The sequence below is a fragment of the Mustela lutreola genome, chromosome 5 (genome assembly GCF_030435805.1).
Source record: "Mustela lutreola isolate mMusLut2 chromosome 5, mMusLut2.pri, whole genome shotgun sequence".
In the NCBI taxonomy this organism is placed as follows: domain Eukaryota; kingdom Metazoa; phylum Chordata; class Mammalia; order Carnivora; family Mustelidae; genus Mustela; species Mustela lutreola.
This window is the reverse complement of record NC_081294.1, coordinates 65,313,530-65,340,886: the sequence shown is the minus strand read 5'-3', so window position 1 is coordinate 65,340,886 and position 27,357 is coordinate 65,313,530. Positions and strand designations below refer to the sequence as shown.

Below are 27,357 nucleotides of genomic sequence, written 5' to 3'. Positions count from 1 at the left end.
GGGCCTGGCCTGTGGTTCCTAGCAGTTGTGGCCCCAACCCTGCGAGAAAGTGCACAAAATGCCAGGTGCAGCGGAGCCTGAGTTGTCTAAAAACGCTGGCCATCCCTGACCTCTACTCAGCGCCCCTGGGGAGCCTGCCTCAGTGCTGGAAGAATAGACCTGCCATGCCCCTAGGCCCTAACCCTAACCCTAGGTTGGCTTTTCAGGCTTCCCTCCCCAGAGGCCTCGCCCCTAGGCCCTCCAGATTGGGGACCACTGAGCCACACCCCAGGACTCTGCCTGCCACCCAGGAGGAAACCATGCCATTTGGAGCTGCATAGAACCCTTAGAGCAGGAGAAAGCTGCATGCTCCACTGAGGCTACCCCCCACTGAGGCTACTACCCCCAACAAAGGCTACCCTCTTTGTTGGCCCTCTGGCCACAATCCTGGAGCTGTATGATTTCAGGCAGGTCACTCTGAGTATCAACTTCTTTATTTGTGTGAAATGGGAAAATCATACCTACATTTAGGAATGCTGCGGGAGTTATATTATAATATACATGTTCATATCAAAGGGGGTGTGATACCCCTGTCCTGAGTCTAGGTTTTCATGAAAAATTCTGGTTGATCTGTCAAGCAGTCAGATGCCTTAAGCAAGAAAATAGGACCTAGGATAAAAATTCTAGGATTAAGTATGGTAATTAGCCTTAGACAAATGGAGGTTTTGGCTTTTGAAAGGAGGTTTTGGCTTAAGACAAAAGAATAGAATGGATAGAAGTTAAGATAAGCAGCTAAAACACAGCAGTGTTTTAGGCAGTAAAACTCTCTGGCAGTAGCCAGAGATAAATAGGAAATGACCAGGGCAGCGCCAAATAAAGGAGGGCCAGGAGCTGGAGCAAGAGAACCCTGGATCATGCCGGCTAGCTATTGTGTTGTTTCTATCAGGCTTGGGCCAAAATAGGAGGGAGTCATAAAAGAAGGGTTCTGAGGCTTGTTTCTGAAGTTTCCAGATTCCTCAGCGTATGGGGCTGATCCTGTTAAAGGGGAAGGCACTGCTTGTAAGTGGGAACAAGAGGTAAATATCCAATTTTGAAGAAGTTTGTAATGCAGGATTCTTCAGTGGCATTGGAAGAACAGTCCATAGCACCCTGCTGAAGCCACTCTTTCATGCCCATCTCATCTTGTCAGTACTGCTCAGTGACACCCTGTGTTGAATGGCTGCTTTGTGTTTGGGGTTGTTAGAGAGGCATGATCTCTCCCCTTGCTCATATATGTGGAACATCTACAGCATCTGGGTGTTCTCCTTTCCAGGACTGTGGCAAGAACACAGATGACTCTAAGCAGCAGGCTCCCTGAGGCCAAGTTTTTTGTACTTGGATGCCACTGCGGCCTCAAGTGTTGACTGGTGCTGTACCTCCGTGGCCTGGATGGAAAACCTGAGGACCCATATGAATGCTTATGTAGGCTCCATTAGACAGGGACTGTGTCAGTCTTGGTCACTACTATACCTCAATAAAGGAACACAGTAGGTGCTCGATAAATATTTACTGACAGAACAAAAGAGAAAAAATAATAACCCTCTCCTTCCCTACTCTTATTATAAGCCAGAAGCATATTGTGATGGGCTCTTAACTCTCCACAAATGCTTACTCCTCTGATGCTGACTGGCATTTTGAAGTCAGGGAAAAACTAATGTTCTCTGAGAGTGGTGTCCTTTACCACACTGTCCCAGGGATATAGGCAGGCCTGAGCTGCTGAGAGATGAGGGGCCCTGAAGATACTCCAAATGACAGAGGCTACTGAGGTCTTCACACAGGAAAGTGGATGACAGGGAGCATAAATCAGAGGTTGCAAACTGGTGGCCCTGGCCCAAATTTGGCTTGCAGACAGGTTTAACTCACACAAGATTTAATGTTTTTAAAATTTGGTAGCACATTTAAAACTGAGGGGGAATTTTTTCTTTCTTTCTTTCTTTTTTTTTTAAGATTTTATTTTTAGATAATCTCTATACCCAACATGGGGCTTAAACTCACAACCCCAAGACCAAGAGTCGTATGGTCTACTGACTGAGCCAGCCCAGCACCGCTAAAAATGAGAGGAATTCTTAAAGAAATCTGACTTTCTAGATTCTTTTGAAAAACTGAAGATATGGTAGTACCTAGCTGGAGCTGCGCTGGAGAGGCACATATACTTCAGCTGATCAAATTCCCTCTTGGCTCTTTCACTTATTTCAATTTCCTGTCTGGTTTCTTTAGGTATTTGAGTTTGCAACGCCTGCTTTAGGAGATGTAAGGAAGAAAAGGGCAGAGTCTTGGTAGTCTGGGGAATTCCACTGGTCAGGCCCTGATCCAGCTCTGGGTGTGAGCAGGGCCCTCTTACCTGATGAATCAGTGACAGCAGGGTCTGCCAGCCGCCCATAGTGTGCCATGAGTTTGAGCTTGGTTTCCTGTTTCCTGTGTTTCTTGCCCACATAATGTTGTTGAGCCATGACAGGGTCGTTGAAAGTTGCATGGCAGAGGCTGCAGAACTTGTCTGGATCTATCATCTCTCTATTCTGGTGCAAGGCTAAGGTGGAGGCCACAAGGAAAGGGTTTGTAAGGCATTTCGACAGAGCTGCGGTGAGAGAGTTCAAACAGAAACAATGAAAAGACCCAGAAGGTGCCAAGTTTTCTAGTATGCTGAATGGAAAGAAAGGCTGGGTCACTAATCACACTTGCAGATGTGGCACTGCCTGTGTGAATCAAACAGGGAATGCCTTCTTTAACTGGGAAAACCGGGAAGATTTGGGGGAGCCAAAGACCAGCTACTTCATCGGCAGCTTTCACTACTTTAGGTATATGAATACTGATTTTCTCATATTCTGAGGAGGCTTCTGCTATCAAATTGCCCAATTACAACAGCTTAGAAATGTACATGTTTATAGTTTTTTTATCCCTCAGAATTCCTGAGAACTTCACAGCAAGTGGGACAAGAAACTTGGGCATTTTATTCCCATCCTCAAAGTGCCCTTGTTACAGAGCTGGGAGCCAATGCACAGATGCAACAACTGAGGGCCTGAGGACCTGGAGAGTCATTTAGAAAAGGCGACTGTACTACGGAGGCCTTTTGGATTACACTGCCTTCTAGGCGGAGCAGGGGAGGGAGGGGATGACACTAACATTTAGCTACGTGCCTTGTATGTATTATTCCTTCTGTGGTCCTCAGAACTACCCCATGAGATAGATATCATTTTGCCACATTATGGAGAAAAACCAAGGCTCAGATGGGTCAAGTGACTTGTCCAAGATCACCCTCCTAGTGAGTGAACTTGTCTGTGTGACCCTAAAGACTATGCTATCTTTGCTATGCCAGGCTGCCAGAATGTAGTAGGGTAAGCTAAGGGCTACAGTTCAGAAAACATCCTTGGCTTTGGTCAATGAATTCAATTAATCAGAATCTGTTACAGGCATATGTATAAGCCTCCTATGGGTCAAAAAACGTTCTGATACTGATTGTGGGCCAGACTACTGCTTTATGAGGTGGATGCCAAGATTCACTAATGAGTCCATGTAGCTAGAATGATGTCAACCTAGTAACTACTGCTTTAAAAATGTGGCCTAGAACCCCCACCAATGGTGGAAGAGAAGCAGGGCTTAGCAGCACTCAGATAGATGGCTCAGATGATTGTTCATCCTTGGACCACTTCAATGGGGGAAGTTTTGAGGATTTTTAGAAAGCCAGAGGAAACTTGCTGGCTTTTCTCACAATGTTTTTCTAGCATAGGAATCTCAATTTCCCTGACCACTGACTTTCCCTGTCCATTGTTTCAGCAAGTCACTTGAAAAGTAATGCACATGTTGTAGAACATTTAATATATGAGAAAATATTCAATATGTGGTGTTATGTTAAAAAAAAAAAGCAGGTTATACAGCAATCTATTATGTCCTCAATTTTGTAAAATATACAAATGAAAAAACATACTGGTGATGCATGGAAAAAAGGCCAAAGGCACAGAGTAAAAGGTTGCTTTTCAGTGTTTTCCAACTTTTCTATAATGAATATAGATTCTTCACATCAGAAAGGAGAGACAATAATGGTCGTTAAAACATAAAAAGGTCATTCTTTAAAAGATACCGAAGAGGAGCATCAGAGGTAAATGGTTAAGTAAAGTTGGAGGAACAACTTCATGGACATTCAAAAATAACAACTATGGGAGTCTTAGGAAACACATGGAAATATGGAAAGAGTATTCTACAGGGATGTTTCGTGTACTGTTACTTATAAAGATCAAAAAAGGGGAAAAGGAAAATGTTTAACATTAGAGTAATGGTTAAATGTGGTATGATGGACTATTACGTGATCAATAAAATGTTTATGAAAAAGTTTTTAATAACATGGGAAAATATGAATGTTATATTAAACAGAAAATGTATAAAATTACACACATAATATGATCTTATCATTGTTAAAAGATATATGCCCAATCTTTATGTGTGTACTGGTATTTTCAAATGTCACCATTATATTAATAGTGTTTCTCTTTCGGTGGCAGGATTTGGGGGATATTTTACTTCCTTCTTTGTACTTTCTGCATTGTTTGAGCAAGAATTACTCATAGTGAGTATGCATAGTATTTTTATAAACACAGTAAGGTTATTTAAAGTATTCTATGTTTATATGCACATATATATATGAATTTAATCTGGATATACATAAAACAACCATACACACAGATAAACACACATACACATAATAAAAGATTATAGGAGAAACAGTACTCCAAAATGTTAACAGTGGTTATCTCTGAATGACAAAATTATAGGTACGTTTTCTTTTCATATATCTATATTTTCCATATTTTCTACAACATGCTTCTATTACTTTTACATTAGAAAAATGTTTAATTTCAGAAACAGAGTTCTACACTTACATAATAACATTGAATGTGCTTAAACTACAAAATTCAGTGAAAAGTAAAAGCAGGATACAAATGGTAGATGTACTTTGATTACAACTATATAAAAACTTATCTGTATGTGACAAAGGCTGAAAATGAATATGGAAAATAAACTTTTTATATGGAATCTTTGGGACCTGGCATATTCCAGGGAATTTTCCCATTTACGGAAAAGATCAATCCATATAAAGTTAAATGACCTTATCAATTTCTGTTCTTAAGGCAGTTTCCCTTGGCCTAACGTTTTAATCTCTTTGGTACCATTCATGAAACCAACACCAAATTTCTTTTTTCTTTCTTTCTTCTTTTTTTTTTTTAGTTTATGTACTTTTTTTTTAAAGCAATCTCTACACATAATGTGGGGCTTGAACTCTTGACCCCAAGATCAAGAGTCACATGCTGCACTGACTGAGCCAGCCAGGCACCCCCAACACCGGTTTTAAACAAAAGCAATTAGTACTAGTATAACTTGATGAACAAACCATAAGCGAGGCCAATGACAGGCTCCAGGTGGTGGATGCCTGACCAAATACTACATTTTATAAGGGGATTCTACTCTCTTGCTATCTTGATAATGGTGATAATACTAACAGCAGCAGGTGTCATTTACTGAACATCTATTATGTCCTAGGTTTCTTACATACATTTCATCCTCACAACCCATAAAGTAGATAGTATTATTAACATTTTATAGGTAAGGAAACTCAGGTACAAAAAAGTTAAGTCATATAGATGGTAAATAGCAGCACCAGGATTTAATCCTGCATGTCTATGACCTCAAAGTCCATATTCTGTTGTTTCATAGCATGAACTAGATTTGGGTATGTTAAGAGGGTATAATTAATTATGAGTGATTTTTCATTTTATCTTCAAAGTCTTCCAAAACATTGTTGTCTTGTTTTCATAATACAGTATTATAAAAAAGATTAATAACTATTTTAAATAGTATAGTTAGTCTACTTCTTGGTCCAATATAAATAAAGAAGCAAAAATACCAAGAAAATAATGAAATAAAAATCAAAGAACTTTCATTCTCGACTAACTGCAGTTAGCACAAGTTAAAAATTCCAGAAAGCCAGGAGTTAATGAGATGAGAGTGAGGGCTGAGTACCAGTGGTGACAAGATAAAGGGGACTATTTTAGAAGTCACTGCACTGGGAATGAATTCGTGGCAGAGGCAAACACGGCTTGCTGGGCAATAGTGGCAGCACTAGAGTATCCTGCTTTGAAAAGCAAGTCCCTGTCTTGAGGAGAACAGGCGGCTTAGAGGATTAAAGTGAGCAGGGCATAACCTGAGCCCACGAAAAAGACAAGGATTTAGCTTTCAACTTGCAACACATGGTAATGAGGGCAGGTGGATGCTGGGAGGGAAAAATCTAAGTGGGAGAGGTAGGAGATAGAATGCTCTCATGGTATGCATGGCCTGGAGGACTTTGGCACTCCCAATTATAATTATTTGTCAGGACAAGAGCTCAGGGCTAAGATGCTTCTACAGAGAAAAACTGATGTAACCAAAGAAAGGGAGGTTAGGTGAGCACAACTCTGAGTCTGCATTTCACTGAAGCTGGGTCTACTTTGGTATTTTTAAGGGCTCTCAAAAGTAGTTCAACCTCTCCAAGTCTGTGGCCCCACTGAGCATTTCTGGGAGCACCTGGCATTGGTGCCATGAGGACGGGAGGGGTCCCGATATAGCACTACTCAGGAAAACCAGTACCTTCCACCTTAGTGGATTGCTGCTTCAGCTTTAAGTTCTTTGCGTGGGTCTTCCCCAGGTAGTGCGACTGGGCCACGACAGGGGAGGAAAAGGTCATGTTACAGATGGGGCAGCACTGGTTCTTGTCTTTGCTTCTGCTGCTCTTCTGGTTGGGAGAAAGAACACAGGTCTGATCACGCCACTGCCCAGCCAGAAAATCTTTAGTGGTTCCCCATCGCCCATAGAAGAATGGGCATTCAAGGCTCCCTTCACACACTAACCCCAACCTACCTTTCTGGATCTTTCTCCAGCTACTTCATTTCAGGCTCTACTCACCATTCCCCACTTTATTTTCTGTTGCTTCCTTGCTTTGTTGGGCCATTCCTGCTACCTAGAATGATCTTCCTCTTTTCCTGCCTGGCATGTATCAGCTTAGCCTTCAAGGCCCATATATCTATATTCTATATATATCACTTCTGGGAGACTATTACTCAAGAAAATCATTCAGTACATGATTATTGAGCTGCTTTGTGTGGGTATTCAGAAAAAATTAATCTTGTTCCATCTCTGCATGCCCAGAGTTCCTTAAAAAGGCCTTATGATACCACTTGTCACCCAAACCAACAGTGTCACAGCTTAGGAGACTTTGGGAATGGACCATTGGACTCATCTTTGTTTCCTATCCTTAGCACCCTGCTGGAGGCTGGCACATAGCAGATATTCAGGTTTGATTTGTTGATTGTGATTAGGCCAGAAAACAATGTATTTCAAGCCTACGTTAAGAGCTCCCAGTCCCTCTCTGAGGTCTGATCTGTGAATAAAGTATTCATTCCGAGCACATTTTACAATTTTGGCACTACTGACATTTTGGACTAGGTAATTCTTTGTTGTGGAAGAAGGGGAATGTCAGTCACTTCATTTGAACCACTGGACCTTTCAACCCTGAGGGTTGAAGTAATCGAGATACAAAGAGGTGAAGTGACTAGTCCAGAGTCATAGAGTAGGTCTTATTTTTCTGAATTCTAAATTATAAGCAGAAGGGCAACTAGGGGATGGGTCCAATGAGTCTGGAGAAGGGATGAGTAAGGCTCTTCCAAATCTGTGACCACTACAATAGGAGGAAATCTATAAATTTTTATTCACTGAGCATCCACTAGGAACTGGAATTTTACCTCATAGTACCCTTAAAAGGTAGGAATTATCATCTCCATTTTATGGGTAAAGTACAGAGAGATGAAGGGACTTGCCCAAAGTCACCAAACCAGTAAGGTGCAGAGCTGGTATTGGGCCCTTGTCAGCGTGCTTCTTATCCCATGATATTTGAACAACCTCCCATGGAACAAAAATAGTGGTACCCCTGAAAGACTAGGACTGTTTCAGCGTAATTCTCATTGTATTTCTAAGCCAAAACCAAATGCATTTACATCTCAGTCAGAGCAGGCATTTGGAAAGGTGTTTCTTCCACTTGTTTATTCAAAACATTCAAGTGCTGAACTCAGCTCTTTCCCTCCCATTTCAAGAAAGCAAGCAGCTTGGTTTCCTTCCCCTTTTACTCCTTGAGTAGTGAGTGGGTAGCTTCTTGTCCTGCTCCAGTAAACCAATGGGTGGTAATGCATAACAATGGCTTCATTTATTGAGCCCTACTATGTGCCAGGCTCTGTGTTTGGTGCTTTTTATAAACCTTTCCACATTTTAGTTTGGAAAAATCCTAAAAGATAGTGGATATTAGCATTCTCAATTTCAGGGAGGAAGAAATCAAGGCTCAGAGAAGTAATAAGACTTGTTCAAGTCACAAAACATGGCCAGGATTTGAAGCCAATTCAGTCTGACTCAAAGCCCACCTTCTTTCCACCACACCAACCTGCCTGTTGGTTTCATCAGGAAGTGAGCAGTCTCAACATGGCAGCTGGATTACCTGATCTGAGTCTAGCTTCTTCGTTTCCCCTTTTAATGTCTCCATTCCATGGATTGCTAGGTATCTCTTCACTTTGTTGGCATGTTTTTTGCTCTGCAAGAACCCAGGAAAAAGATCAAAAATAGCCAAAAGCCATTTCATATCTAAGGCAGTCAAAAATACTAGATTTTCATCTGATTCATCCTCACAAAAACTTTTGAGGAGGAGAAGGTGGGGAAAAACCTAGTTTATTAAGCTCCTACTCTGTTCAAGGCACTTTACATGCTATTAAATCTAACCTTCACAGCAATCAATGAGAAAATTACCATCATCTCTATCTTACAGATAAGGAAACTAAGGCTGAAGATGGTGAGGTTTCTTGCCCAAGATGAGCAGCAGAGTTGTGATTCTAACTCAGCTCTATTTAAAGCCAAAGTGCGTATTTTCTACTATACCACACTGAGAGGGAAGATGAAGTATGATGATCCTGATTTGGATGGGAGAGATGAGACACAGAAAAATTAAGTCAACCTTCAAGTCACAGTCAGCATGCATGGAGGCAATGTCTGGGTGGCTAAGAAGGAATTACATACACTCCATTTTGCAAGCCAGGGAGAAGTGCGGAAAGCAAAGTATTTCTTTTTTTTATTTTTTGAAAGTAAAGCATTTCTAAAGGTACAATGGCATACCTGGTAGTGTGCCAGCTTCTGGGACTCAGAAATGAGCAAGGCGCAGCAAACCTTACACTGGGTATTGGTAAAGAGACACTGGTTCTTCTGGATCATGTGCTCCACTACAGAGAGGAAAATAAAAAATAAAAAAATTGAGTTAAAAACCTACCTCAAGGGGCACCTGGGTGGCTCAGTGGGTTAAGCCACTGCCTTCAGCTCAGGTCGTGATCTCAGGGTCCGGGATCGAGCCCTGCATCGGGCTCTCTGCTCAGCAGGGAGCCTGCTTCCTCCTCTCTCTCTCTCTGCCTGCCTCTCTGCCTCTGTGTGCTCTCTCTCTGTCAAATAAATAAATAAAATCTTAAAAAAAAAAAAAACCTACCTCAATAGGAGATGAATAAATGAAACATGATGGGATGGGGAGGGAGACAAACCATAAGTGACTCTTAATCTCACAAAACAAACTGAGGGTTGCTGGGGGGAGGGGGGGTTGGGAGAAGGGGGGTGGGGTTATGGACATTGGGGAGGGTATGTGCTTTGGTGAGTGCTGTGAAGTGTGTAAACCTGGCGATTCACAGTCCTGTACCCCTGGGGATAAAAATATATGTTTATAACAAAACAAAACAAAACAAAAAAACCTACCTCAAGAGACAAACCATAAGAAACTCTTAATCTCACGAAACAAACTGAGGGTTGCTGGAGAGTAGGGGTGGTGGGGATAGGGTAGCTGGGTTATGGACACTGGGGAGGGAATGTACTATGGTGAGTACTGGGAAATGTGTAAGCTTGATGATTCAAAGACCTGTATCCCTGGGACAAGTAATACATTATATGTTAATTAAACAAAAAAACCAAAACCACACCTCAACAGCACTATCTTTGAACCCTGTCTCAAACGTAGGCACTGAGTAGTGGAATGCCATACAATTATATCTTGGCACACCTTAGTCACTCCTTCCCTATGCTTTCATGACTCATGCTATGTTCTCATATCACCTATACAATTACTTTATAATTTTGTATAAGCCATTTTCTTTATTAAGTAAATATTTTAAAGTTATAATTGATATACAACATTATATTAGTTTCAGGTGTATAATATAATGATTTGATATTTGTATATACTGCAAAATGGTCAACATAATAAATCTAGCTAATATCTGTCACCATATAAAGTTAGAATCTTTTTCTTTCCAGATTTACTCTCTTAGCAACTTTCAAATATACAATACAGCATTATTAACTATAATCACCATCCTATAAATTCTTTTAAAAAGAAATTTTTAGATCATAAATTTAAATAGATATCAATAAAAATGAAATAATTCTAGATGGACACTGGTACCAGAGGCTTGGAGCTCTCCTTACAAAGAATAAGAGAGCAGCAACTGTGAAGAAAGGTGTTAAGACATGACAGCACCTGGGGCGCCTGGGTGGCTCAGTGGGTTAAAGCCTCTGCCTTTGGCTCAGGTCATGATCCCAGGGCCCTGGGATTGAGCCCCTCATTGGGCTCTCTGCTCAGCAGGGAGTCTGCTTCCCCTCCTTCTCTCTCTGCCTGCCTCTCTGCCTACTTGTGATCTCTGTCAAATAAATAAATAAAAATAATTAAAAAAAAAAAAAGAAAAGAAAAAGATATGACAGCACCCAACTGAGACTTCATCCCAGATAGAATGAGAAAGACTGAAAAAAAGAGAATCATTTTATCACCTTTTTTCAATTGTAATAACAAATTCTGTATCTATTTTATTATTTGTGAACATTTTCTGTGGAATTAAAAAGAAAGTAACTTTATTACAAATAAAGCAATACTTATTCCACTAAAAGATCAATAGCATTTTCTGATTTTATTTATTTTTAAAGATTTTATTTTGGGGGCACCTGGGTGGCTCAGCTGGTTAAGCAGCTACCTTTGGCTCAGGTCATGATTCCAAGGTCCTGGGATCAAGCCCCACATTGGGGTCCCTGCTCAGCAGAGAGCCTGCTTCTCTCTCCCTCCCTCTGCCTGCCACTCTGCTTACTTATACTCTCTATCTCTCTGTCGAATAAATAAATAAAACCTTTAAAATAAGAAGATTTTATTTTTACGTAATCTCTATACCCTCTGTGGGGCTCAAACTCACAACCTTGAGATAAAGAGCTGCATGCTTTACTTACTGAACCAGCCAGGGGCCCCATATTTTTTCTGATTTTAAAAATTTACACTGGTATAACTGTACACATCGTTTGGTTATAATATTGTACTGGGGTTTAGTTATTAAAAGACTAGAACACTCTTTTTGTATGGAAAGAACATGATTTTGTAAGGAAACATTAAAAATTGGTTTCTTTGGAATAAATCAGAAAATTTGAAAAGCAATTTTGGAGGATAAGTATCAATTAAAAGATGTTGCTGTAGGGGCGCCTGGGTGGCTCAGTGGGTTAAGCCGCTGCCTTCGGCTCGGGTCATGATCTCAGGGTCCTGGGATCGAGTCCCGCATCGGGCTCTCTGCTCAGCAGGGAGCCTGCTTCCCTCTCTCTCTCTGCCTGCCTCTCCATCTACTTGTGATTTCTCTCTGTCATATAAACAAATAAAATCTTAAAAAAAAAAAAAAAAAAAAGATGTTGCTGTATTATCTTCCACCTTTATGAGACAAGGTAAACTAATTTTGTTATTATACATTTAACACAAACTATCATCTAATACCAGTTAAATGTGTATGGTACAAATCGTGGTTAGGAACTTGGGCTCCCTAAGCATACCCACTTGGGTTCAAATCCTGCTGCTGTTTCTGTGACTGTGTGATTTTATAGAAATTATTTAATCTCGGGGTGCCTGGGTGACTCAGTTGGTTGAGCATCTGCCTTTGGCTCAGGTCATGGTCCTGGCGTCCTGGGATGGAGCCCCAAGTCAGGCTTCCTGCTCAGCAGGGAGCCTACTTCTTTTTCTTGCTCTGCCTCTCCCTCAGCTCTTGCTCTCTCAGGTGCTCTCTCTCTCTCTCTCTCTCTCAAACAAATTAATAAAATCTTAAAGAAAAAAAAGGAAAGAAATTAATCTCCATCCTGTGATTTTCCTTTGTTTACAATGGGAGTACAGAACCCTCTCATAAGAACTGTTCATAAGAACTGCTTATCTGGCAGTTCTACTTTCTGTGATTTCAGTTACCCATGGTCAACCATAGTCTGGAGGCAGATGATCTTTCCTCTCATATATCTTCAGAACGTCAATAGTTGCCTAATGCTATGTCACAATGCCTGTATCATTCACTTCACTCTATCTCATCATGTAGGCATTTTATAATTTCACACTACCACAAGGGCAAGTACAATACAGTAAGACATTCTGAGAGAAACAGAGATACCACCTTCACATAACTTTTACTACAGTATATTATTATAATTGTTCTGTTTTATTAATAGTTACCATTGCCAATTTCTTACTGTGCATTATTTTAAAATAAAACTTTATCATAGATATGTATGTATAGGAAAAAATATAGTATACATAGGGTTCAATACCATCTGTGGTGTTAAGCATTCAGTAGAGATCTTAGAATATAATCCCCATGCATAAGGGGGACTACTATACTGGTAGCATGGATCTCGTGGTATGTATTATCCTTGTGGTTTTCCATGCAAAGCACTTAGTGCAGTGTCTGGTTTAGTATGCGTTCTTTGTCAATGGTGAATGTTATATGTCAAATTCTTTTTTGGGCCCTGTGCTTCTGGAAAAAGTAATTATTTTCTAGATTGTACCTGTGAATATATATGTATTTTTTAAAGATTTTAAGTAATCTCTATGCCCAATGTGGGGCTTGAACTTACAACCCCAAGATCAAGAGTTGTATGCTCCATGGACTAAGTCAGCCAGGTGCCCTAAGATATTTCTTATTCTAGAACTTGATAAGTGTTGAAATTTTTCTTGATCTGATTTTGAAACATTCCAATTCACCTAGCATATTACACAAGTTCTATACTGTAGTAAACCAAGACATTAACTATTCTTAATTGTTGGGCTTGGGGAACTAAGCCTTACCTTTGGGGAGGAAGTAAAATTTCACGTAAGGCATGAGTTCTATCATGACACCAATAACCTAAGGCAAGGGCAGAGTCCAGAAAACTGTGAGCAGACAGAAAGCTCACATTTTTTATCTTCTATTCTGGACCAAAATGTGGTCAAGATGCCCTGGAGGGAGGTTCCTGGTAGAAAACTTTTTTTTTTTTTTTTTTAAGATTGATTTATTTATTTGAAAGGGAGGTAGAGAGGGAGAGAATCTTCAACCAGACTTCCTGTTGAGCAGGGAGCCTGATGTGGGGCTTGATCTCATTACCCATGAGATCATCACCAAAGCTGATACCAAGAGTCTGATGTTTAACCAACTGAGCACCCAATTTTCTTGGTAGGAAAATTTTAAGGTGACTTTCCTTACTCTACAAGGTCTAAAGCTTATCTGTGCCAGCACTTTTGGGCAGAAAGGCTGCTATCTGGCTGTATTTCTGCCCCCTAGAGTCTCTGTTTATTCCCCCATTTTTTTTCCTATCATGCTTGCTAAGTTTTTATGAAAGACCTTGCTGGTCTCAGCTGGGTTCAGAGTAACCAAGGAAAGTGGGTCTGTGAACAAAACTGGGCCAAAGTTTTTATTTAGCCAACTGAGCCACTCAGGTACGCTCAGAGCTTTTATTTTAAAGGGAGGATGAGTGGCTCCTCAGAATGCGAAGCCCGTAAGGGGGAGATGGTACCCAGAGTCAGAGTATAGTCATCCTCTCCTGACCTGGAGATGCTGGATTTTTTTTTTTTTTTTAAGATTTTATTTACCTATTTGACAGACAGAGATCACAAGCAGGCAGAGAGGCAGGCAGAGAGAGGGGATAGAAGCAGGCTCCCTGCTGAGCAGAAAGCCTGATGCGGGGCTTGATCCCAGGATCCCAGGTCAGATCATGACCTGAGTCGAAGGAAAAGGTTTAACCTACTGAGCCACCCAGGTGCCCCTTTTCTCTCTTTTTTTTTTTAATTAAAGAAGATGAGGTTCTTTTTCAAAGATATTCAGAATCTGACTCTCAAAGGCTAAACAGAGCAGGGACCATGTAGGACTTTGTATCCCAGTATCTTGGTACAATACCTGACCCATAGGAGGATCTTAGTGAGTATCTGCTGAATGAATGAAATGTATCTCTCTGGCCTTAGAGAGTATATCCACACAGTCCAAAAATATATATTTGGAATGGTTTCTGTGTGCCAGCACTGGGGCCATATCAACAAGTAAGACAGAATACAAAGTAAATAAAAAGCAAAATAGTGACAGAGAAGAAGAAACACTACAAAAACTAAGTGGCTCTCTCTGTGTGTCAAATAAATCAACAAATAATCTTAAAAGAGGTGGGGGCAGGCACCTGGGTGGCTCAGTCGGTTAAGCATCTGCTTTCGACTAAGGTCATGATCCCGGGGTCCTGGGATCGAGTTCTGCATCAGGCTCCCTGCTCAGCGGAGAGCCTGCTTCTCCCTCTCCTTCTGCCTGCTCCTCTGTCTACTTGTGCGGGCTCTCTCTCTCTCTCTCTCTGTGTGTCAAATATATAAATAAAAAATCTTTACACAACAACAATGAAGTTAGTGGTAAAGAATGATGGGGGCGGTATAGTCAGTGAAGACCATTTTACAAGGCATCAACTATAAGGAGGTCTGGGGGAAATAGTGTTCCTGCCTGAGAGAGTGCCAGGTCTCTATGAGGCAGGGATGAGTTTGGCGTATTCAAGGAATGGAGAGGAGGTCGGTGTGGCTAGAGTATGGTGGATGAGACAAAAGTGGTAGGAAATAAAAGCTGGAGAGGCAGTGTAAGATCATGTTGAATGAATGTAAGGCCTCAAAAGCCATGATTTTTTTTTTTTTTTGAAGATTTTATTCACTTATTTGACAGAGAGAGAGAGAGTGCACACAAGGAGGGGTGAATAGCAGAGGGGGATGGAGAAGGAGGCTCTCCGCTGAGCAGGGAGCCCCATGCAGGGCTTGATCCTAGGACCCTGAGATCATTACCTGAGCCAAAGGCAGACGCTTAACTAACTGAGCTACCCAGTTGCCCCCAAAAGCCATGGATTTTGTTTTTAGTGCCATGAGAGGCAACAAGATCTGGCTTATGTTTCAAAAAGATTGCTCTGATCATCATGTCAGCAGACTGTATGGAGAAACCAATGGAAGCTGGCAATGGAGACAGAGAAAAGTGTATGGATTTGGAATTACATTCTGGAAGTAGATCTGATATGCAATTTCTTAGATTGGATGTGGGGGAGTAAAGGAAAGAGTCAAGGGTAACTCCTAGGTTTTGAGCTTGAGCAACTGAACAGATGAGGTGAAAACTGGAGGATGACAGCCTTGGAGGAGAACTTAAGACTTTTCTTTGACTATGTTAAACATGAGTGGTCTATCAGATATATGGGTAGAGGTATCAAGTAGTCAGTTGGAGATTCAAGTCTGGAGCTCAAGGGAGAGGTCACAACTGGAGATTATAAGTTGAGAATCATAAGTATATCAATTGTACTTTATAAAGGCTATGGACTGGAAGAGAATGCCTAGTGTAGATAGAAAAGGAAAGAGGTCCTGTGACTGAGTCTTGGTACCTCCAAGCCCTGTGACAGAATTGTCCAGCCAAGTTCTTCCTAAATTCCTAACTTACAAGAACCATGAGAGGTTTACAAGATTGGAGGAAGCTATGGTCCACATTGGGAAAAAGAACTTACTTAAATTATCAGAATTTTGAGAAGGTGGCCTGAATGTGCATCTCTACTGCCCTGATATGCATATAAAACTTTATTCATTTATTTATTTTTAAAAAAGATTTATTTGCCAGAGAGAGAGAGAGAGAGAGAGAGAGAGAAGCGAGCACAAGCAGGTGGAATGGCAGGCAGAGGGAGAAGCATGCACCCTGCTGAGAAAGGAGTTGGATGCAGGACTCGATCCCAGGACCCTGGAATTATTACCTGAGCCAAAGGCAGATGTTTAACTGACTGAGCCACCCAGGCATCCCTCACATACAACTTTAATCCAACTACCAATTACCTCCCCAAATGGTACAGGTTTGATATAAGAAATTAGATGCTTAGAAAACGATTGGAAAGTCTGAAGGTACTTGGCTGGGCCTTCATAAATGTCTCTAGGAATAATTTGTCTGTCCAACAAAAGAGCTATAGTTTGAGGTCTCCATTGCAAACTTGCTGAAAGTAAGAAGTTTTCATTATCAATGAACCTTCATCTCAGCCTATGAAGCTTGATAATGGATTCTGGAACAATGATATAGGATGATCTCATAGTTCCATGACCCTTTCTTGATAGTAACAATAGTGAAAAGCCATAGGAATATGATCTTCACTGCACTTCTGTCTTCCAAATCTTTGATAAGACATCTTTGGCAGGATTGGATTTGTATCCATATTGTAGCCAACAAGAGGATGTATATGGCAGAGACTGAGCGATCTAGGACAGGGCTTATTTTCACAGGGTCAGTGAAGTATGGACAAAGCTAGGGTAGAGAAGCAAGATAATTCTTCATAAACTTAAGGAATGTAGGAGAAGTAGTATTTGGGAGATAAATGATCGTGATACCTCAATTTAAGGTACTGTCTTTAGGAGACTTAATGTGTCTTAAGTTGCCTTAGGATACTTAGGTTCTGAATAGCTGGTCACTGCACGACTAAACAACCTCCTATATTCCTGTTAATGGTGAACACTGCTAGTCTATAATGACTTGCTATTCGTTGGCCCCAAATGTGGCCTTAGAATCTTCAACTCAGCTCCATAGAAATTCACCAATTGTCTGAAGATGGTCCTCAGAGATGTAATCAATTTAATAGCCTGCTTATTAGGGCTTATTGGGAAGTAGTGGATTTCTAGGTACAGCTATAGTTAGAAAGCAGCATACAACAAAAGATCCTAGTAAAAGCAAGCTGGATATAACCTACCAGTAGGTCAGATTTGTTAAGCAGTGTAGTTTAATGGGCAGGGTGGTCTACAAGAATACATTGGACAGTTAGCCCCATTAAGATTACTTAGCCTCAGTACTTCTATTTTGTGAAACCATATTATTGATGGTCTGAAAAGGCTCAAATTTTAGCACAGAAAAAAAGTATGAAGAAAGCAAATGTAATGGTATTGATGATGTGGTGTTAAAAATTTTTCTACTTAGGGGGCACCTGGGTGGGCTCAGTTGGTTGGATGGCTACCTTCGGCTTGGGTCATGATCCCAGGGTCCTGGGATGGAGCCCCATATCAGGATCCTCGCTCAGCGGGGAGCCTGCTTCTCTCTCTCCCTCTCCCTGCTACTCTGCCTGCTTGTGCTCTCTCTCTCTCTGTCAAACAAATAAATTAAATTAAAAAAAATTTTTTTATACTTAGAACACATATAAAACAAGAGTTCAAGGGTGTCATGGTGGCTCAGTAGGTTAAGCATCCAACTCTTTTTTTTTTTTTTAAGATTTTATTTATTTATTTGACAGAGAGAGATCACAAGTAGGCAGAGAGGCAGGCAGAGAAAGAGGAGGAAGCAGGCTCCATGCTGAGCAGACAGCCTGATGCGGGGCTCGATCCCAGGACCCTGAGATCATGACCCGAGCTGAAGGCAGAGGCTTTAACCCACTGAGCCACCCAGGCGTCCCGGTTAAGCATCCAACTCTTGATTTTGGCTCTGGTTGGGATCTCAGGGTCATGGTATTGAGCCCCTCATTGGACCCCACACTGGGCATGGAGCCTGCTTGAGATTCTCTCTTTCCCTCTCCCACTCTGCTTCCTGTTCTCGCTCTGTCAAAACAAAAAATAAAACAAACAAAACAAAAAAGCAGAGTTGATCTGAAAGTACAATAAATGAAATGAAAAATTCACGAGAAAATCAACATCAGATTTTTACGAGAAAATCAACATCAGTAGCAGAAGAAAGAATCAGTGAACTTGCAGATAGATCAATAGAAATATTCAATCTGAAGAGGCAAAAAAAAAAAAAGGATGAATAATGAATAGAGCCTTAGAGACTTGTGAGATACAAAGCACACCAAACAAATATATATGGGGAAATTTCAGGAGAGAAAGGAGAAGAAAAAAATATATTTGAAGAAACAATGTTTGAGGGACGCCTGGGTCGCTCAGTGGGTTAAGCCTCTGCCTTCGGCTCAGGTCATGATCCCAGCATCATGAGATCAAGCCCCATATCAGGCTCCCTGCTTGGTGGGAAGCCTGCTTCTCCCTCTCTCACTCCCCCTGCTTGTATTCCCTCTCTTGCTGTGTGTCTCTCTGTCAAATAAATAAATAAAACTTAAAAAAAAAAAAAAAAGAAAAAGAAACAATGTTTGAAAACTCCCCCATATTTGATTGAAGAAAAACAATCCATACAGCCAAAAGTCTCAAGTCTCTCGGGGTACGTGGGTGGCTCAGTCAGCTAAACTTCTGCCTTCCACTCAGGTCATGATCCCTGTCCTGGGATCAAGCCCCACATCAGGCTCCCTGCTTAGTAGGAAGCCTGCTTCTCCCTCTCCCTCTGCCTATCACTCCCCTGACTTGTGCACTCTGTCCAATAAAGAAAATCTTAAGAAAAAAAAAAGTCTCAATCTCTCAAAACATGATAGATACCAAGAAATCTACACCCAGATACATCATAGTCAAACTACTGAAAGATAAAGACAGGGGTGCCTGGGTGGCTCAGTCAGTTAAGTGTCTGACTCTTGGTTTGGCTCAGGTCATGATCTCAGGTCAGCTAGGACTCTACTTAAGGATTCTCTCCCCCTGTCCCTTCACCTGCTTGTAGTCTCTCTCACTCTCTCTAAATTAATACATAAATATTTTTTTTAAAAGAAAGATAAAGGGGTGCCTGGGTGACTCAGTGGGTTAAAGCCTCTACCTTCAGCTCAGGTCATGATCCTAGGGTCCTGGGATCGAGCCCCACATCGGGCTCTCTGCTCAGCAGGGAGCCTGCTTCCTCCTCTCTCTCTGCCTGCCTCTTTGCCTGCTTGTGATCTCTGTCTGTCAAATTAATAAATAAAATCTTTAAAAAAAAAAAAAGATAAAGACAGGAACTACTTAAAGTAGCAAAAGAAAAATGACTCATCATACATAGTGGAATAATTTGATTGACTTCCTATCTGTAACAATGAAAGCCACAGGGCAGTGGAATAACAGTAGTGAGAAGATCAAAATTGTCAACCAATTACTCCATGTCTAGCAAAACTATCCTTTAAACATTATGCTAAGCAACAGAAGCCAGTCACAAAAGGCCACATATTATACAATTTAATTGATATGAAACATCCAGAATAGGCAAATCTATAGAAAGAGAAAGGGAATGAGCAGTTGCTAATAAGTATAGGACGTCTTTCTGGGGTGATGAAAATGTTCTGAAATTATTGGTGATGACTGCACAATTCTGTGAATATACGAAAAACCACTGAATTTTACAAGGGTGAATTTTATGGTAGATGAATTATGTACCAATAAAGATGTTACTTTATTTAAAAAAGTTTTTTTTAAAGATTTTATTATTTATTTGACAGAGAGAGAGACAGAGAGGGAACACAAGCAGGGGAGTGGGAGAGGGAGAAGCAGTCTCCCTGCTGAGCAGAGAGCCCGATGTGGGGCTCCATCTCAGGACGCTGTGCTCATGACGTAAGCCGAAGGCAGATGCCCAACAACTGAGCTACCCAGGCGTCCCAACATGTTATTTTAAAAAATTATTCTTTAAGACTGAAAGCAAAATAAAGACATTCCCAGATAAAGACTGAGAGAATTCACTGCTAGCAGGTTTGCTTTGCAAAAAATACTAAAGGAAGCCCTTCTGGCCGAAAGGAAGTGGTACTAAGTGGTAACTTGAATCCAGAGGAAGAAAAAAAGAATACCAAAAATGGTAAATATGTGGGTTAATATAAAAGACATTATAAATATTTTTGTTTCCTAAATTCTCTTAATTTCTTTAAAAGACAAACTGTATATGGGTCCCTGGGTGGCACAGTCAGTTGGGCGCCCGACTCTTGGTTTCAGCTTAGGTTGTGATCTCCAGGTTGTGAGATGGAACCCTGCCTCTGGCTCCACACTTAGCAAAGCCTGCTTGAGATTCTCTCTTTCCCTCTCCCCTCCCCATCGTGCACCCTCTCGCTCTAAAATAAATAAATCTTGGGGCACCTGGGTGGCTCAGTGGGTTAAGCCTCTGCCTTCAGCTCTGGTCATGATCCCAGGGTCCTGGGATCGAGCCCCGAATCGGGCTCTCTGCTCAGCGGGGAGCCTGCTTCCTCCTCTCTCTGCCTGCTTCTCTGCCTACTTGTGATCTCTGTCTGTCCAATGAATAAATAAAATATTTTTTTAAAAAATAAAATAAATAAATCTTTTAAAAAAGGCATATTGTATAAATCAATAATTATGACACCGAATAATTAGGTTTATAATATATATTGATGTAATATATATAACAATAATATACATGACAATAATACTACAAAGGAGGGGGAGGAATGTAGCACTATTAGAGGATGTTTTTATATTTTATCAGAATTAAGTTAGTAGTATTAAAAAAAAGTAGTATTAATTTGAAGTAGACTGTGATGAGTTAAGATGCATCTTGTAGTCCCTTGGGCATTAAGAAAATAAAATAAGGAAAAAAAATATTAACAGAGAAATTAACATGGTTCACTAAAAAATACTTAACGCAAAAGAAGTCAGCAGAGAAAAAAGGAAGAACAAAATGTAAAGGAGATAAATAGCAAAGTAGAAAATGTAAATCTAGCCATATCAATAATGAAATTAAATGTGAATAGTCTTAACAGCCCACTCAAAAGGCAGAGACTGTCAAAGGATAAAAAAGCAAGATCTATATAATGAGATATGATTTTGCAACAAAAAGTAATGAAGTACTAATACACAGTACAACTTGGCTAAACCTCAAAAACATGTGGGGGGGAGCCAAATGCAAAAGACTACATATTGTATGATTTTGTTTATATATAATGTTCAGAAAAGGTAAATTTATAGTGGTTGCCTAGGGCAGGAGGTGAGAGTGGAGATTTAATGTAAACAAGAACAAAGAAACTAACTGAAGCCATAGAAATATTCTAAAACACAACTCTGTACTTTTACTTAAAAAATCATTGCATTGTACAGTTACAATGGGTGAATTTTATGGTATACATAAATTATAACTCAATGAAAGTGCTAAGAGAAAAACAAAACAAAAACAAAAATGAGTAGAATTTAGTGTTAAACAGGGCTCTACCTAAACTTCATATAAATATTGGAAAGTGAGGAGAGTGGGAAAATGAACTAGGTCCTAAATGACACTGTACATTCACACACGCACAAGCAATTCACTTTTTAGAGCACAGCTGCTGTGTTCTCTGCTTCAAGGCCCAAGGGGGTGCCTTCCCTGTCCCTCAAGGACAAAGGTCACTCCCTCTTTGTGCACAACCAATTCTTACACATTCCTCTTCACTGCACCCATTACCTTATACTGAAATTGTTTTGGAGTCTGCTTCTTGGACTAGACTATAAACTCCTTCAGGGCAAGGGACAGTATCTTCCTCCTCTCTCTAGCTCTGCCGCCCAGCCAGTCCTGGGAACTCAGCAGGTTATCAGAGAATGTTTGTCAAAGTAGTGAAAGGAAAATTGGGATGTGTTTGCAGGGATTTGTACCAAACAAGTCTGAAATTATGTGGGAGACAGAGAGCCCATATTAATTTAGGCGTCATATTAGACTAGTTTTAAAACTGGAGAAGTATACACAAGGGTATAGGTCTGTGTACCACTCCAAATTTAAACATATCTTCCTTGGATGTGGTCAAAATTCCATTTTATGCCAGGGCAATGAGTTCACAAGCAACATTTTAAACTTCCAAGATTACTCTGCTCACCAAGCAAACAAACCATCTGATTTTACTACAGATTACTTGACAGGATTAGCACAGAAGGCCAGACAGTTCTTGTACTTCTAGGTTAGAGTTAAGCAGCTAGCTCTGCTAAGGACTACAAAGGGGGTCACGCAACCAGGTTAGGCCAGCTCTTTCCATGCTCCTCTACCTCCATCTTACCCAGAGCCAGGTCAAATGCAGAGCAAGCTGGGAACCTTCAACCCTGAAAGTGCCCCCCCCCCCCCCGCCGCCCCGGCCCCGGTGTATTCTGTTCTCCACAACTTCAGTACAAAGAAGCTGGGGCCAAAGTATACCCTGGCCAGTTTCTCAGGCTCCCGGCCCCCATCACATTAAAGGGACCCAGGTAGTAGAGACCAGACGCCTAGAAAGAGGAGTAAACCAGGTAGAAGATACCAAGACCAGCAGGAAAAAGGGGGTAAGAACGCCTTCTGGAGTCCTTGGCAGTGTGGGGCACGAGAGAAGGGAGGCAAGCGACACAAGGGGTGGGAGAACCAGGAGACTGGGACGATATTGAGTCAGGGAGCAATGGTGAGGGGCTAGGAGTCTGGCGGGGAAGATTCTATGGGTCTCAGAAAAGGCACGGATAGGAATTACATTCTACGAGTTTACGATAAGAGCTGTGCTCTGGTGGGTAAGAATGGAAGGGGAAAAAAACCCGAGGCCTGAGTATGAGAAGGCCTTTGACCAGTAGATCAGGGAGACCTCATTCATTGCTGCTGCGGCTTCAGTTTTCAAGGGAACGGGCCCACGATACCCAGGCCCAGCCGGGGTGCACGAGTCAAGAAGTCCCGGGGCGCGTCACGCAAGGGGGCGGGCCGGGCGCCAGGGGGTGTGCCCGGAGACCCAGGGGCTGGGCCGCGTTCCCGCCTCGCGCTTCCGCCACTCCCTTTGAGACCAGCGGGCGAGTGAGGGACTTGCTGCCTCTGAGGTCCCCGGACTCACCTTCCTCCCTTCCCACTGGTTGGGTCCCGGACACTGCTTCCCACAGGCGGCGCGCCCTCTCGCGGTCGAAGCGCAGCCCGTCCGGTTCCCGTCCTTCTCGCTCCTCCGAGCTGTTGTATGACCGGGCCCCTCCACTGTCCGCGGCCTCCACGGTGCCCAACGCGGGATACTCCATCTTTCCTGCAAGCCCTAACCGGCAGATCGCCACTCATAAAGCTTGGTCTCGCGAGATGTGGGTGGGAGGGTGACTTTGCCAATCCAACAAATCTCGCGAGGTTTGGGCGCCGCAGACCGCGTTGCGGCGCGGGGCCAGGCGCTTCTCTCTGATGGCTGCTGGGGTACCTCCTCCGAGTAAGTGCTGTGGAATTGAGTCAGTCGCTGCTTTTACAGCAGCCCCTTCCCTCCGGTATAGGTTCGTGCAGCCCTCGGCTAAAGGTTCTCGCCTTGCTCACCGTCAGCCTTCGACACTTCTCATTTCGTTCTCTTGAAGGCCCTGTTATGTGGGAATATTTTCTACGTTTTACTGTTAGGGAAATTGAAGCCCAGAACCTAGAAATAGTTTACTCAACAGTAGAGCCAGGGCTCCATGTCCGTGATTCTGTTACTGCTGATAATAAATACCATTTGAGTTTCAAGTTCTAATTCCCAGCCCAGATCTCCCCCTTAAACTCTCCAACGTAACTGTCAAATCTGAAAATGTATCCTCTGTCCCCACATGTCCTCCCCCAGTCTTTCCGAGCCACCATCTCTTGCTGAGGTTATTGCAGCTTCTTTACTGGACCTTTCCCTTGCTCTTCAGATATTCTCAGCACAGCAGCCCCAGCAGTCCTCTTACAACACGCCGTATCACGGTACCCTGATCCTTCTCCTCCTCAACAGTTTCCCATCCCACTCTTGGTGAAAAGCCAAAGTCCTTAGTTTAGCCAAAAGACCCTTCGCAGTCTGACTTCCCTTAACCTCCCTGATCTCATCTCCTATTGTGTCAGCCTCCAACACTTTCATTACTGTCTCAGTCACCTTGATCTCCTGGAGGGCGTTTCCCACATATATCCTCATGGCTCAGCCTCTTTCTCTCTTTCTTTCTCCTCCTCCTCCTCCTTCTTTTAAAGAATGTATTTATTTATTTGACAGAGAGAGATACAGTGAGAAAGGGAACACATGCGGGGGGGAGTGGGAGAGGGAGAAGCAGGCTTCTCGCAGAGCAGGGACCAGATGTGGTACTTGATAGGAGGACGGGATTGGGAAATCATGACCTGAGCCAAAGGCAGGCGCCCCTCAGCCTCTCATTTCATTCTCTGGCTCCCCTATCTAAAATGTAACCCCTCCACACACATTTCATGTCCCCCTCTCCTGATTTATTATTTTTTTCCCTCTTTAACACTTAACATTATCAGATATAGTATGTTTTTACTATGTTTGTTTTCCCACTAGTAGCCATGCCCCAAGAAAGCAGAGATTTTTGTTTTGTTCTCAGTTCAATCCTCAGCATCTTGAAATAGAGCCTGGGCTTTCATAGGTACATACAAAATATATGTTGAATGAATGAAACTTTTGATATAATTACTTTATTTCAACTTCATTTATTCAAATGTTTATTGAGAGTTTACTACGAATTAGAGGTTTGGGTTTGGAATACAGTTGTGAACAAGACAGACAAGGAAGCTGTAATACCGTGTTTTTTATTCTAGTGGAGAACAGTATAATAAGTCAACAGATAGTAATAAGTGCTAAGGAGAAAAATAAAACAGGAATACGTATTGGGTGAATGATGTAGAAGGAAAATTAGAGTGGTTAGAGAAAGCCTCTGAGGAAATGACCTTTTACCTAAGACCTGATGGATGAGAAGTTAAAGACCACGCATGCAAAGAACTGGGGAAGAATGTTCCAGGAAGAGGGAACAGCAGGTCCAAAGTCCCTGCGGCAGGAGTGAACTCGCTCTGTTGGAGTAGCAAAAAGGAGTATGGTTCAAGCCCACTGAACTAGGGGGAAGTGGTATCAGAGGAGGCAAAAGAGAGGTAGGGATAGAGATGTTTCTTGCCTGAGATGACACAGCTCACCAGCGGGATTTACTTATTTATATTACAAATATTGTGGATCAGCTCTGTGTCAGGCCTCGTGCCTGACTCATCTATTAAAATGCTATAGATGATTGATGTTTGTGCAATGTTTTATAGTTTATGAAGCATCTTTAACATACATTGTAACATTTAATCGTTAGGGTGGTTTTCCTATGAAGAATTCTTATTTGACAATAAAGACAAAAACTGGGAGAGGTGAAGGTTTTTTCAAGATCCCACAGCTAGTTAATGTCAGAGCCCATGCTTGAAAACCAGACCTCAGACTGCAAATACATGTCCTTTTGCCAATACCATATGACCAGCCTAAAAACCAATGACTGTACATTACTTATTTATCTTTTTTTTTGTACCTTACTTATTTATCTTAAAGTTTCTAATTAACCAGATTTCCATAGTGTGAGTTATTCAGCTAGAAATCCAAAGGCATAGAGGATATTTTTGTCAAAGTCCCAGAATTCAAGCATATGTCTTTGACACAATAGAGCAAAAAACAGTACCCCTCCCCTCCCTCCAAATCTGATTAGATGCTCAAAACAATTTAGATTATTCTCCAGTGAATGCTATCATGAGATTTTCTGCTTCTCAGCTCTGTGAACACATCTCTAGTTGTTAGAAGTGACCATAAATTAGGTTTTACTAATAAGATGTGTACAAGCATTATTTGACTCAGAAATTAAGATTGGTCCAAAACAGCAGGGTTTGCTCTTGAGGAAAATTGACAAATCTATGTTGGTGGGGAAGGGGGGAAGAATGATGATCACACACACACACATCTTTGCTGCAATCCTAGTCTACTGCCCAGGATGGGTCATGTTATAGTGTCTTCAGGGCTGCAAGGAAGCATTGTCTTCAGGACATGCCAGGTTTTAAATCAGCAACTTTCCAAGGACAGGTTGACAGTGTAAAGGAGTTTGCTGATCAATAGGTTGGGATTTCCAGAGGGTTTTGAGGAGGGGAAAGAGGAGAATTAGATTTAAATAGAGCTTTCCAACTGTTTCCACGTCACAGTCCACTTAATGTATGCCAAGTTTAGACTAAACAGATAAGGCAGCTTCTTCTCATTACCTAATGGTGGTCCAGGGATTCACAAGTAGTGAGCCACACTTAGGGCAGGAGGGCTGGATGTTCAGAGCCCTGTGAGGTGCAACGGGTGGTCATGATGTTTTACACCCAGACAATATCTGAGGTGAGAAGAATTGGGATTAACTGAACTAATCTCTGAGGCATAAACAGGCAGTCAGTTAAAGTCATGAGATACTCAGCTTGATGTCAGCTGCTCCATTCTGCAGTCATGACCTATGCAACATTAGGTGAATTATTTAACATTTGTAAGTTTGCTTCTTCATCTGTAAAATAAGTAAATGATAGCTGCTTTAAATGAAGATTAACCAAAATAATTTCCATAAACTACTTACCACATTGCCTGGCACAGAGTCAATGGTAGTTGTCACCAGTTTATTCTGAAGGCTATATTTTTCTGAAAATTTCACAAATTGATAGTAGGTTCTAGTCTCCATCTTGGTGAAGCTAAACTCTACTTTTCTAGATCTAGCGTTTTAGATCCCATAATTTCTAGAACCAGCTTCAATTACTTTTGCATTTGCTTATGGATCACAGTGACTTAGTTTAGTTTAAGAGACTAAACTAAGCTCCTCAGTATCCAAGGAAATCTAGAGTGGCTTTTTAAAAAAAAGATTTTATTTATTTATTAGAGAGAGCAAAGGAGAGGGAGTAGCAGGCAGAGGGAGAGGGAGAAGCAGGCTTCTCGCTGAACAAGGAGTCTGACATGGGACTTAGTCCTAGGCCCCATGACCTGAGCTGAGGCAGATGTTTAACTAACTGAGCCACCCAGCCACCCTTAGAGTGGCTTAAAATGATCCAGTGAAACTCTGTCATCTTCACTGAAGGATTGCCAAGAAATCAATATAGATCTTGAAATGGCATAGTAACTTGAGTCACACTGAATTAACAGGCTTTATTTTGAGCCCACTACATTATATGTCAGTATCTTTGTCCATTTGGGCTACTGTAACAAAATACCATAGACCAAATGGCTTAAACAACAGTTTATTTCTCACAGTTCTGGAGACTGGAAGGTCCAAGATCAAAGTACTAACAGATCTGGTGGCTGGTCTCTGATGGGAGCTGTCTTCCTGATTTATACACAGCTATTTTCTCCCTCTGTCCTTACATGGCAGAAGGAATGAGAGAGTTCTCTAGAGTCTCTTGCATAAGGGCACTCATCTCATTCATAAGGGCTCTACCCTTCTCACCTTATCAGTTCCCAAAGACCCCACTTCCTAATAGT

At 41.7% G+C, this 27,357-nt stretch overlaps 2 protein-coding genes across 5 annotated transcripts in view; one reads left to right on the top strand and one right to left on the bottom strand.

Moving 5' to 3' along the window:
- Positions 1 to 23,216, bottom strand: part of ZNF346 (zinc finger protein 346) — a 35,318-nt gene extending 12,102 nt beyond the window's left edge. Inside the window, exons 1-5 of one of the 4 annotated variants that reach the window (XR_009353875.1) lie at positions 22,972 to 23,216; positions 9,193 to 9,296; positions 8,525 to 8,617; positions 6,631 to 6,775; positions 2,360 to 2,593 (exon numbers count right to left, since the gene is read on the bottom strand). Coding sequence is in view for 3 of the 4 variants with exons in the window: in XM_059174401.1 (XP_059030384.1) it covers positions 2,360 to 2,593; positions 6,631 to 6,775; positions 8,525 to 8,617; positions 9,193 to 9,296; positions 22,972 to 23,146 (751 nt within the window). In the remaining variant the exon portion in view is untranslated. The remainder of the gene's footprint in view (positions 1 to 2,359; positions 2,594 to 6,630; positions 6,776 to 8,524; positions 8,618 to 9,192; positions 9,297 to 22,971) is intronic. The other 3 variants (XM_059174401.1, XM_059174404.1, XM_059174405.1) reach the window with 3 other exon arrangements.
- A 26-nt stretch (positions 23,217 to 23,242) lies between these two features.
- UIMC1 (ubiquitin interaction motif containing 1) overlaps positions 23,243 to 27,357 on the top strand; it is a 167,316-nt gene continuing 163,201 nt past the window's right edge. The window contains exon 1 of the mRNA XM_059174397.1: positions 23,243 to 23,322. The gene's annotated coding sequence lies outside the window, so the exon portion shown is untranslated. The remainder of the gene's footprint in view (positions 23,323 to 27,357) is intronic.